Source organism: Hypanus sabinus, chromosome 2 (genome assembly GCF_030144855.1).
Source record: "Hypanus sabinus isolate sHypSab1 chromosome 2, sHypSab1.hap1, whole genome shotgun sequence".
Taxonomy (NCBI): domain Eukaryota; kingdom Metazoa; phylum Chordata; class Chondrichthyes; order Myliobatiformes; family Dasyatidae; genus Hypanus; species Hypanus sabinus.
Window position 1 is genome coordinate 169,615,198 of NC_082707.1, and position 12,446 is coordinate 169,627,643.

General features: G+C 35.9%; 2 protein-coding genes across 13 annotated transcripts in view; one reads left to right on the forward strand and one right to left on the reverse strand.

Moving 5' to 3' along the window:
• The window catches only part of wdr20a (WD repeat domain 20a), a 41,284-nt gene that overhangs the window by 26,628 nt on the left and 2,210 nt on the right, over positions 1-12,446 (forward strand). Inside the window, exon 3 of the mRNA XM_059959305.1 lies at positions 2,795-4,081. Coding sequence (XP_059815288.1) covers positions 2,795-4,081 — 1,287 coding nt within the window. The remainder of the gene's footprint in view (positions 1-2,794; positions 4,082-12,446) is intronic.
• LOC132386955 (MAPK/MAK/MRK overlapping kinase-like) overlaps positions 1-12,446 on the reverse strand; it is a 107,879-nt gene that overhangs the window by 9,754 nt on the left and 85,679 nt on the right. For 7 of the 12 annotated variants that reach the window (XR_009509741.1, XR_009509734.1, XR_009509735.1 and 4 more), the window contains one exon: positions 3,666-3,784. The exons of 3 other annotated variants lie outside the window; for them this stretch is intronic. The gene's annotated coding sequence lies outside the window, so the exon portion shown is untranslated. Of the gene's footprint in view, positions 1-3,665; positions 3,785-8,874; positions 11,268-12,446 lie in introns of those variants that run through there. 2 more of the 12 variants (XR_009509737.1, XR_009509728.1) reach the window with 1 other exon arrangement.

Here is a 12,446-nt window from a genome sequence, read left to right on the forward strand (position 1 = left end):
ATGGCTGCTCATTTCAGTAGTCTGGGCAGCAATTTGTTGAAGCATATGGAAGCTGCTGTATCCCCCTGTTAGTTCCCCAGATATTTTCCTATGATAACAATGCAAAGGCCAGTGGCAACTATTTGACAAGTTTTCACAAATAAACCCTCCATTGAGCTCCATTTCTTTGCTGAGAAGAGGGGTTTGCACAAGCCTTCCAATACAACAATGGGAGATTAGGGATTTGAACCCCAGTTCAGTGGATGTCACTGCAGATAGATAGATAGAGAGAGAGACACACACACACTGTTCAACCTTGAATCTGCACTCTCCAGAGCTATGCTGAGATACCAGTGTAACTTTCAGAGCAGCTTAGCTAATTTTTAACTTTTTTGAATATAACAGGTAAAGATTAAGTCAGAAAGTGAATTCGTTTTTTTAACCTCACAATCTCTTAATGATATTATAGAGTATTGTGCCATTGAATTTACTAAGCAACAGTTAAAGCTTGGTACACCATTCAAATCTAGGCAACACCATGCAATATTTTCAGGATATTTAATTGCAAAACTGTAGCCTATGTCACGATGAATCACAGACTTTAACTTCAGAATTTCCGTACTATGCCTCTGGAAATCCAGAAATGATTCATGCAAATAACATTATCACATAATTGGAGCCAAGTTATAAAGGAAATAGTGACACCATGCAGTCATTCCAAAGGGTTAAACAAAATTACAGGAGCAACTGATGACGGCAATGCATTAAGCATTTACTGTTGAGGTGTTGGGTGGGGGGTGATGTCTGAGCGGGTGTGGGGCATGCCATTATTTTGTACGCTCTCGGTTCACCTCTTAACCTCTTTATGTAAACCCGTTAATGTACCTGATATATGCAAGAGGGAGGTGAGCACCAGCATCAGAAGAAAAAATGGAAGGCAGAATATACTATAGGTATCCTATCAGTTCAGCAAAAGTACATAGACTACAAAAATTCTGAGAGCCTTAAATTGACCACTGTTCGTGGTTATAAGAAGCTATGGCTGCCATAGTTGATAGCTAGTTGGCTAGCTTGCTGGTAATTGTTCAAGGCTTGCACTAATTAAATCCACTATTTGAATTCTTCTCCTGAGTACATTGCTAGGGATGGCTTGTATCCTGCCTACTAGTATTTGGTTACTATACTGGGTAAATTTCTATTGTGTTGTTTCCCAAACTATTTCTTCTGATAGTAGAATCAACATCCTAACCACTTTGTAAAGTCTTTTTGTACCAAGCTCTCTTATGGGCTTTTAATATCTTTACTTGCATGTGATCCTTAGTTGTGGTTCCCATTTAGAAGCTTCTGCGTATTACCTGAAAATTCTTTCATAATCTTAAAAGCATCTATTGGATCATACCTCAGTCTTTTTGAGAGAAAAGCCAGCAAGAGATTGGCAATCCTATCATCAAATTGAGGGGGGGGGGGGGGGGAAGCCAAAAATAATAATTTGGAAGTTAAAAGATGAGGGGGTAAGCTCATGAAACGTGTACCTGGTGGCCAGTAATGATGTCATACTGTTGGAGTTAATAGAAACTGGAGCAGTACCTTAGGATAATGTACTTTAAAAAAAAGCATAATTGTAAGCATTGCTACACCCTTCCAAAAGTTAGGTGAAATATTTTTATCAAATGTGATTGTTCTTTGAGAGAACAATGGGCATTTCTGATAGAAATTCTTCTCTAAGTGAGCTTTTGGAAAAAAGGAATCTGCAAGGTAAGGGAACATGGTGGATAAAAATCCTAGTTAATTGTGGAAGTCCAAAAACTGCTGAAGATGGAGACACAATAGTGGTAAGATGACACCTGCAGAGTTTCAGAAAGGCCTTTGTTGTGTATACAAATGATTCCTAACAAAACTAATGGTTTGCAGGTGGCTGTCTATTGGAGGGAGCATATGTAAACAATAAGCAACGGGCAGAGTTCAAACCTACCTAGATCTTTACTTTTAAAATGAGTTAATGAACAGGAAATGAAATTTAATGTGGACAAATTCAGTGACACTAGAAGAGGGAATTAGAGTGGGGAAAATAGCTGCCTTTTGGACTTGATAAGAATGAAAAGAAATTTGAATTTTGCTGTGTATAGTCCAAAGGATGGAACTGAAGTCTAAGGATGAGTGTGAGCAAGGACATTGTGTTGACATGCAGGAATATTTTGAAATTTTGCACAGTATTGAAAGAGATATAGAAAAAGACAACCAGATTGATACTTTAAAAAAAACTCAGGCTCAGAGATGTTGAAAGATTTGGAACTGTCTATTTTGAAGGGAAGATATTAAATATTCCATTCAAGCAACAATTTTAATTGGAATCAGGAAGATCTGACTGTGACAAAATAATTATGAGCAACAAGATCCTGAAGACAATACTACTTGTGGGCGGTTTCGTTCAGGAGATAAAAGGCCACTAACTACATATCAAGTCCAGATACACTTTTGTTATTCTTATTCTCAAGGTGAATTGTTAAATTTACTAAACAAAACCTAGGAGCATTTGAGATCATAAGTTATGATACATGCTCTAATCCATAAATTTGATTTATTGAAGATAAAATTGACCACCAATGTCTTTTCATTTAACATTCAATAATAAGTGGTTCTAACTATAAAATATACCAGTTAACTTGCTATATAAGAAATTGTATGTTTTGTTATAACTTTAAAAGGCTTTGGTAAAGGGAATTGACTAAGTTCAATTTTATTACACTTTTGCTTCAATATAGTTTGGAAGATATGGTTCAGCAAAACAATTAATTGTTTTGTCTTTTTTCCTCAGAGGTTAATAGACAAGTCACGAGTAACTTGTGTAAAATGGGTGCCTGGCTCGGAAAGCCTCTTCTTAGTATCTCATTCCAGTGGCAGTATGTACTTGTATAATGTGGAACACTCTTGTGGGACCACTGCACCACATTATCAGCCACTGAAACAAGGAGACAGTTATGCAGTTCACACTTGCAAAAGCAAATCTACACGAAACCCTTTACTCAAATGGACAGTTGGTGAGGGGGCACTGAATGAATTTGCATTCTCTCCAGATGGGAAGTACCTTGCTTGTGTTAGTCAGGATGGATTTCTTCGTGTGTTTAACTTTGATTCTGTTGAACTACATGGCACAATGAAAAGTTACTTTGGAGGACTGCTGTGTGTGTGCTGGAGTCCGGATGGAAAATATATTGTAACCGGTGGAGAAGATGATCTGGTGACCGTGTGGTCTTTTATTGATTGTCGTGTAATAGCCAGGGGACATGGACATAAGTCATGGGTCAGCGTTGTTGCATTTGACCCTTATACCACTAGCGTAGAAGAAAATGATCCCATGGAGTTCAGTGGGAGCGATGAGGATTTCCAAGACCAAATACACTTTGGCAGAGATCGAGCAAATAGTACACAGTCTAGGTTGTCCAAAAGGAATTCTACAGACAGTCGTCCTGTGAGTGTCACTTATAGGTTTGGCTCTGTGGGCCAAGACACCCAGCTATGTTTATGGGATCTAACAGAAGACATCCTGTTCCCTCATCAACCTCTTTCACGTGCTCGGACACACACAAATGTGATGAATGCCACAAGTCCATCAGGTGGAAATGTTACAACCAGTACTGGAAGCAATGGTAACAGTAGCATCACAACAACACCCAGCAACTCCTTACCTCCTCCTCTTCCTCGGTCAAATAGTCTACCACACTCTGCCGTTTCGAATGCCAGTAACAAAAGCAGTGTCATGGATGGTGCAATTGCTTCAGGAGTCAGTAAATTTGCGACTCTATCACTACACGACCGCAAGGAAAGACATCATGAGAAGGATCACAAAAGAAATCACAGCATGGGCCACATTTCCAGCAAAAGCAGTGACAAACTAAATCTAGTCACCAAAACTAAAATGGACTCTGCCAAGACTCTGGGAACTTCCCTCTGCCCTAGAATGGATGATGTACCCTTGTTAGAGCCTCTTATCTGTAAAAAGATAGCACATGAAAGACTGACTGTTTTAATATTTCTTGAAGACTGTATAGTCACTGCCTGTCAGGAGGGATTTATTTGCACATGGGCAAGGCCTGGTAAAGTGGTAAGTCTGAGCTCTTAGACCTAAGTTTTATAATATATAAATAAAACAAAAACTCTTCCTCTTCAGAGCAACTATATTATTTCAAAAATAACTTTTTGACCATAATTGATTTCCTTTTCACAGGCACTCAAGTCCAAAATTAAATTGTTCCGTAGTAATTTGTTTTTAAAGCAATGCTTGATACTTCCAGTCAACAAGCACTTCTGTTACACGAGCTAAAAAATAATGAATGCGATAAATTAGTATTTTAAATGGGAAAAAGTTGTGGGTTTTTTTTGTCATTGAGGCCTAGTATTTCAGTTCCAGATTGTGCTTGGGTAATGAAAATATAATATTCAAAAACATTGGGCCATCTTTTATTGTGATTAACATTTGGTATGGTTTGTCATATTTATTATTTACCATTGATTTCCTTCTAATCTCTCCCTCCACACCTCCCTCATGTGATAGTTATATGAGGAAACTTCACCTTGCAATCACACATTGATTTTGTGAAAAGCATCACTTTTTTTTCCAAATAAAGGTTAAGTGCTTTTGAATGGAATAATGTGTATAATATTTTTGTTGTTAAACATTGGGCATATTTATAATGTTCTGTATGAACTAATTGTAAATCTCTGTAAAAAGTTGTGCATGTTTAAATGATCTGGTGTGTACCAGAACAGTCCACAATTTTTACAGTGGAATTTGGTGAGGTGTAAATATCTTTTAATTCAGTTTGGACGACAACCAGTGAATACTGCTGGTGTGTATTAAATAGATATATCTTGTACATAATTGTTGTTGTTTCAGTTCTTCTGACTGTGCTAACAAGGTTTAGAATAACTGTTATAACATTGTCAGTAAAAACTTGTTGGATCAAGAATTACAAGCTTGATACAGCCATTAGCATTGTGGTCTTTGTGTAAGCTTTTTAAAAAAAATTGTTGTTTGAAATCTTGTATAAATATAAAAAAAATCTGTGCAGTTAACACTTTAAAAAATTGCATTTCTTCTGCCAACTAATAAAATACTGACTGCACTATTTCAGTTTTAATTATGTTGGAAGCATGCTGACAATCAAATTTGATTAAATTCACTAATTGTGTGAAATGAAGAGATTAATTTGGGGAAATTTATGAAACCTTATACAATTTAAGATTAAAAAAAAAACCTGAATCTGCACTTTTTAAAACTGATAGCTTATTGAATTTGTTTGATCTTTGAAAAGGATTACTTGTATACTTATCCACTATACTGTCAAATGAATTCTGCTATGCAGTTTCTGATCTGTAAATTTCATGCAAGCATCTTCCAATCCTGTAAGTTTCAAGTGTGAAGAAGTGTCAAATATGTTAATTACTTTGTTGCTCATTGTTGTTTTTAAAAAAACATTTCCAGTTTGCTTTTTACACAATTTCACCAGTGGTTTTCATTTAACCATTTGTCTCTTATTAATGAATTTCATTTCCATAATGTTTGAATTAATGGTAGAATGTCCAGGCAACCAGCTTCTCTATCGAATGAAATTATAGCTTCTAAATCTATAACTGATTCTGAAAATACTACAATTGTTTCAGTCGTTTTCATTGTCCAGCAAGAGCAATCTGTTGTAACAGCTGATCTAGATTAACATTTACATATGAAATTTCTGGCTTCAAAGAGAACAGGGTTGAATAAACTTCTATAGATGGTGCATTATCCAAAATGCAAATTGTCTTCCGAAGTGTTTATCTTAATTTCAAAATTAATATGTAACTTGTAATTTATGAATCCATTGTAGTTTCCAAGATTAAATAATGAGAAGACAGTTTTTCAGAGAAGCTGTGTTAGCACTGATTTGATGTAAATTTTAAGGTAATGGGTTTAAGTCCCAGTGAAAATCTAAGGAATGAAAATATTCTTCATTGCCATTTTGTGGATCAAGTATTATACCAATGTCCATTACATTTTCCAATTTGTACTGTTTTAAAGAAGACCAACTTGAGTTATCCCTTTTCTCCTGATTAATATTTGTATCCCAGAGAATGTCATATGCATTCTGTGGTCATCACATTCCTAGTTGGCCATTACTGACTGTGCTTACCAGGCCAACTAAATACTCTTAAGTACCACTAAGTGTTTTGAACACTGCAAGATCCTGAAAAGTACTGTATAAATATCTGATTTTGTGCTCTCAATATTTTATGACCTCATTTTTATGTTAAACTATTTCCAGTAAAACTAGCAAATAAATATTGGTCATTCCATTCCAGTTTTTTTACCTGAATAGCTTTTCTTTTCAAAAAAGGGCTGTGAATGTGCTGACGTTTACTGCATACTTCAATCGCCCTTGGTGGTGAGCTACTCTCATGGAGTTTGGGTCTGTGTCCGTTGCCCTCCACCCTTTGTAGGTGTAATGTGGTTTTGTGGGATGCTGTTGAGCTATAACCAGAATGGATAATTCAAGTTTTCAGTAGGTGGATTTGATGCCATCTGGCAGGTTACTTTGTTCTGGATGATTGGGCTGTCAGGAAGGGGACCACTGGTCTCAGTGCACAAGTCTGACCTTGTAGCCTAATTATTTATGGGAAAACATAGACCAGGGGAGCTGAAAGACAGCTTGGAACCTTAGTAAATGAGGAAAATAGCACTTTATCTCTTTAACATGTCAGATTGAAGGGTTGTGAAATAGCCCAAGGACTGAGAGGACTTGTAGACTGGGTGCTCTTCAAAATAAATTAAACACAATATAGAAAAAGGTGTACCCGTTCATAGGTTAATTGGTCATTGTAAATTGTCCCATGATCAGGCAAAGGTTATATTGGGGGATTGCTGGTGGCACAGGGCCTATTCCATGCCGTATCTCTTTTCCAAAAAACAAATTTCAAAGTTCAAGTACATTTAATAACAAGACTTTGAGCCTGGTTTTTGTGTGCTGCACGTGGACAGCATCTTAGTAAATACAGTGCATTCAATGAGGAGACTTGCTCTGAGATGTAATTTTAACAAAGCAAACAGCATCCATAGAAAGGCTTTCTACACATTTGCTCTTGTCTGAAAATGAAAACATTATGACTGATGATCCATAAACATCTGAGATGTCCTCTGCTTCAGTCTGATTTCATCTACTGAGGTCACAGCTATTTTCAGTTTCAGCACAGTATTATTGTCCATATAGTTTAAAAGCAAACTTTAGTAAACAATCATGGAGTACAGGTGATTGCAGATGAAACTACAGATCCACTGAAGACTGTTTTGAAATGGTGAAAGTAGTGATTTAATTAACTAACTGCAAATTCATTGTTCAAGGTCATTTTTGGATACAGTAACTGTCAATATAGTAGACAACCCAGGGAGTGTATTGCTTTGATTATTACTGTTAAAGAAGCAAATGTTGTATAAGCAAAATAGAGTATATTGGAAGCTTTGGGGACTGTGATGGTTTATGGTAAAACTGGTATTTGGAAAGAGTACAGTTGTACATTAAAATTAGTATCACTTGGTTTACAGTAGGTTCTGATCTCCTTTGAAACACTGGAACTATTCTCTTTAATATTAAAGAAATCATTGTAATTGAGATAAATGTCCCTACTACTCTTCCACCTAAATTATTACTTGCTGTATAAAACACTTTACACAATCAAAGTTTTTGCAACTTTGTTAATGCTCCATGCACATTGTGATTAAAATACAAACACAAAAGCACTTTAAGGCTGTATAAAATTTTGATTTATTTTTAATGGGAAATTGCCTGGGGATAATTTTTTTCTTTTGCAAATTAACTTAATGCAGCAAATGTTTCATTAACTGTTCCTGTTCTTAGAGTGGCTGACCACTGCCATTAATTTAGCCTGGAGTTTAATGTAGCTGAGTTGGCTTCACAGTCCATCTCTTGGAATATATTAATGCCACAAGAGCGTGGCAGGTAGATGATGCTATTACAGCTGAGCCGTTCCCAAGTTTGGAGTTCAATTCCGACACCGTTCTGTAAGGAGTCTCTCTGCATCCTCCCTGTGAAATGCCTGGTTTTTCTCTGGGTCCTCGGGATTCCTCCTACACTCCAAAGACCTACTGGGTAGGTTAGTTACTCAGAGTAAATTGTTCCGTAATTAGGTTAGGGTTAATCAAATTTGTCAGGTGGTGAGGGTTGCTGGGGTGGCATGCCTTCTCCATACTGTATCTCCAAATAAATAATAAAATAAATTTGCACTGGCAGGAAATTTCGTTTTAATACGATCTGGTATTGTTCTTTTCCCCCTGGGCATTGCACTACTTAATGGTTAAGGGAAAAAATGCTATTTAATATGTACACTGACAAATGGAGCTCCTTGTCAAACTGCATTCAGATAACTGAGGATCTTAAGAACTTCATTATACTGATTATTTTAAAAAGCACATAAATTTAAAGACTACTGAAGCAGCCTGCGATTCTGCTTTCAGATGTTGCTTTGTTATTGCAATTATACTTGTAAATTGAACTTTATGCAATGTTGTAAAGTTCACTACAGGGTATTGGTTTGCTGAATTTTCATCAATTCAAACTCGACCAAATTATCACATTTCACCCAGATTAAGAAAAATGTTCTGATTTGATGAAAGTCCATCATTGTGCAGAACAAAGTGTGGTTAATGCAATATAAATGGTGAGTAAACTAAAAGAAATACTACTTTTTCTTTTTAATTATTTTGTGACCTTTGGCTTGCTTATTGACTTATGAATAGATCATCAATTTTAATGCTGTAAAACATTAACATTAATCTATTTGATGCATTCACATATTTAAGTTTCTAAAGAGTATTCTAATCCTTCAAGAGTTTGGAACTATGAAGGATGGTCTTATTTTAATGTTCGTCGTCATTTGTCATGGTGCAACTGCTAGAAGATATTTTATATTTTCAATCTTGTAGAATCCTAGAAATTTGCAGCACAAGGTACTAAAAATGGGCTTTGGGTTAATATCACTCTTGGTCTGTAGCGTTATAGCAGACATTTAAAATGTGATGAGGGTTCTCCTTCAAACACTCTTTCAAGCTGGCGAGTTCCTCATCTCACTGCAATTTGCCCCTCTGATCCCATTACCATTAATATAGTTGAAAAGCTAAAATTTTGTAATAAAAACAAGATTACCAGCTATTGACCTGAAAGGTTAACTTTCTCAAATGCTGTCAATTAACTGAAGCTTTAATGCCCTAGTTAAAAGAAAAAAGTCTTTGTAGTTTACCCTTTTCTCAAAAAAAATCATATTGAACCTTACTTGATTTTCCTTTGTTTCAAAGAAAACAGTGCCCATTTTGAATTTCTGAATATACAACAATGGCCATGTCCTTGTAAATCTCAATATTTCTTCCTTCCTGTACTGTGGTAATCAAAACTCCATTTATAACACATTTCATAAAATTGTTGATTCCAACTTCTCTGTGCCTTGGCCAGTGACAGCTGGTTCTCTTAACACCTTTATCTCTTGTCCTATTTTTAGAAACTTGTGGATATACATGCCATCTTAACTTGTTCTTTTCTTCCCTTACTATGTGGTTATTGGATGTTTCTTTTCATGTTTAGCCCTTCCAAATACATCACTACAGACATTTCTGGATTGGATTTTATTTGGCAGTCTTGTGCCTTTCAAACTAGCAATTTCTTATAGCCTAGACCAATTACATTTTCTGGTAATGGCAAACTTAATGATCTGTCTAATTGGGTCTAATGATTTGTATATCAGAAGCAAGCTGCTTATTGTGAGCCCTGCAGCTCTCCGTGCATCCTTTCAATTGCTAAAATTCCCATCTAGCATTAACCGTTGTTATCTGCCCCTTAATCACATCTTTCCAGATTTCCTGCATTTGCAGACTTGCTTTTCTATTTTCCTTCAGCTTTTTCTTAATTGATCTGGCATATGGAACCTTATGAAGTACTTCACTAAAATAAAAATTGTCAAATGCTCTGCCTTTATTGACACTCTGTGTCATGTTTACTTGTGTCTGTAAGACTTGACCTTGTGTTGTCATTCAGAAATTTTATAAGGGTTTTCCCACTAATGGTTGTTGCTTCCTGCTAATGTTATTTGGTTTACTCCTTTTGCTTATTTGTTCGTTCTTTGGTGCCAGTGCTTTTATCATTTTCCCCACTTTGAATACACGTGAAGTATTCATTCAATACTTTACATACCCCTGAATTCATCCTTCCTCTACATAGCATATCTTGGCAATGGATCTACACCAACTGGCCTTTGAGAATGCCAAGATTAGGGAAATTAAGCCAAACTGAGAATTATCCACAAATTTTACATGACTTGATGTATAATGTTTATTTTCACTTTTTGCACCAGGATGTATAGGAAATGGTATTTCAACTAAATTGAATTTATTACGCAAGAACAAATAATACTGCTTAGAAAGATATTTCCAAATTTTGTGTTTGGCCAACTTGTGACAGTTGCAGCAGTCCTTTACAATTGGGTAGATCAATGGAAGCTCCTGCAGTACTGCTCTGATCATGATCTGGCCCTGATTAAACATGGTACTCTTTGAATGATTGATTTTTTTAATATGGAAATTCTAATAAAAGTTAGGATCAACACTTAGTCTGCAACTCAATTGTAATTACAATTTAAAGTTTGGAATCAGGTTTAATATCACTGGCATATGTTGTTTTGCAGCAGCCGTACAGTGTAATACATATAACAAAAGCTACATGTTCCAGTAATTAAAAAAAAGTAGAGCAAAAAAAAAGTGAGGTAGAGTACATGGGTTCATTGACCATTCAGAAATCTGATGGCAGAGAGGTATTCCTAAAATGTTGTTTGTATCACCATATTGATGGTAGCAATAAGAGGGCACAGCCTGGATGATGGGGGTCCTTAATGATGAATATAATCTTTTTGAGGCATCACTTCATTAAGATGTCCTCGATGATGGTGAGTCTAGTGCCCATGATATAGCCTTTTTCGATCCTTTGCAGAGGCCTTCCCCTACCAGATGGTCATGTAGCCAGTTAGAAAACTCTCTAGAGTACATGTGTAGAAATTTTCTAGATTATGATGTACCAAGTCTCCTCAGGCTTCTAAAGAAATTTAGTCACTGCCGTGCCTTCTTTGTAATTCCAATCTGTTGGACCCAGTAAAGATCTTGAAAGATGTTGATGCCCAGGAACTTGAAACTGCTCAGCCTTTCCACTGCAGATTGGTGACTACTGGTGTATGTTCCCATGACTTTTCCTTCCCGAAATCTGCAATTAATTCCTTGGTCACTTTGACCTCGAGTGCAAGGTTGTTGTTGCAACACCACTCAATCAGCTGGTCTATCTCACTCCTGTCTGTCTCCTCATTTATCATAATCAGGTAACAAACACTAACCACAGCTCCATATGATCACTTTAACCAATACAGATCTAAATAACTCAAGCCTCACTGACCTACCAATTCAGTGCTAGTTTTGCATTTCTAGTGCATGGCTTAGAGCTGTAGATTATTTAACCATGATTATATTTAGTTCTAATTTATTTTAATAGTTGTAATTTATCTCTCACTCCAGCTCTCCATGGGAACCCTAAAGTAAATTTGATCGGAGACACACCTGTTTATGTGCATCTGATGAGTTTCTAATTCCAAAAGATAATATTGTGAAATACATATTGGTTTAGTAGTGGTATAAATTAAGAACAATTGTAAATTATAGTTTAAACAAACACTCACTGAAGCAAGTGCCCTTAAGACTAAAATATTAAAGTTGATTTGTGAACTGGGTTAGTATATATGAGACCTTGTAGCTTTTGTGTAATTTTATATGTGATCTAAATAACTTGGGGTGGGGGGGGGGGGGGAAGAGGGGCATGGAAATGAAGGCTCAAAGTAGCACACAAGTATATTTTCATGTTCAGGCATTGTTTGCTGGCTTTATCAACTTGATTCTATTATGTATGAGTAAATTTTAGCAGAACTGTAATAATTTTGTAAAGAAATGGACTAAGTTTGTCATTTAACACCATTAATTTGTTTTGATGACATTTTCCAATACAATTTGTTGTTCATATTTGTAAGCATCATGGAAAATATGAAATGCAAAACTGCTTTTGTGTGCCTGGGATAGGCAATCCAAATTATACCCCGTGTACTAATGATAGAGTTGGTCAACCTGCTACAAAATAGTCTCCAATGGTCTGTTCTTAAGTGTACAATAGTTTTATTGAGATAATCAAATTTTATCTAGAACCAGAATATAGCAAATGAATAACTTAGTGTTAATATGGAACTTTATGAGTTACATTATTTTTATTTGAAGTTTCAAGTCAATATTGAAACAAAACTTTATCAGGATAAAGTTCCCAATTATCAAGATAAAAAATTCCTAGCTTACTTATACCGTTATGCCTCATCAGAAAACATGAAACACTTAATTAGGTCATAGA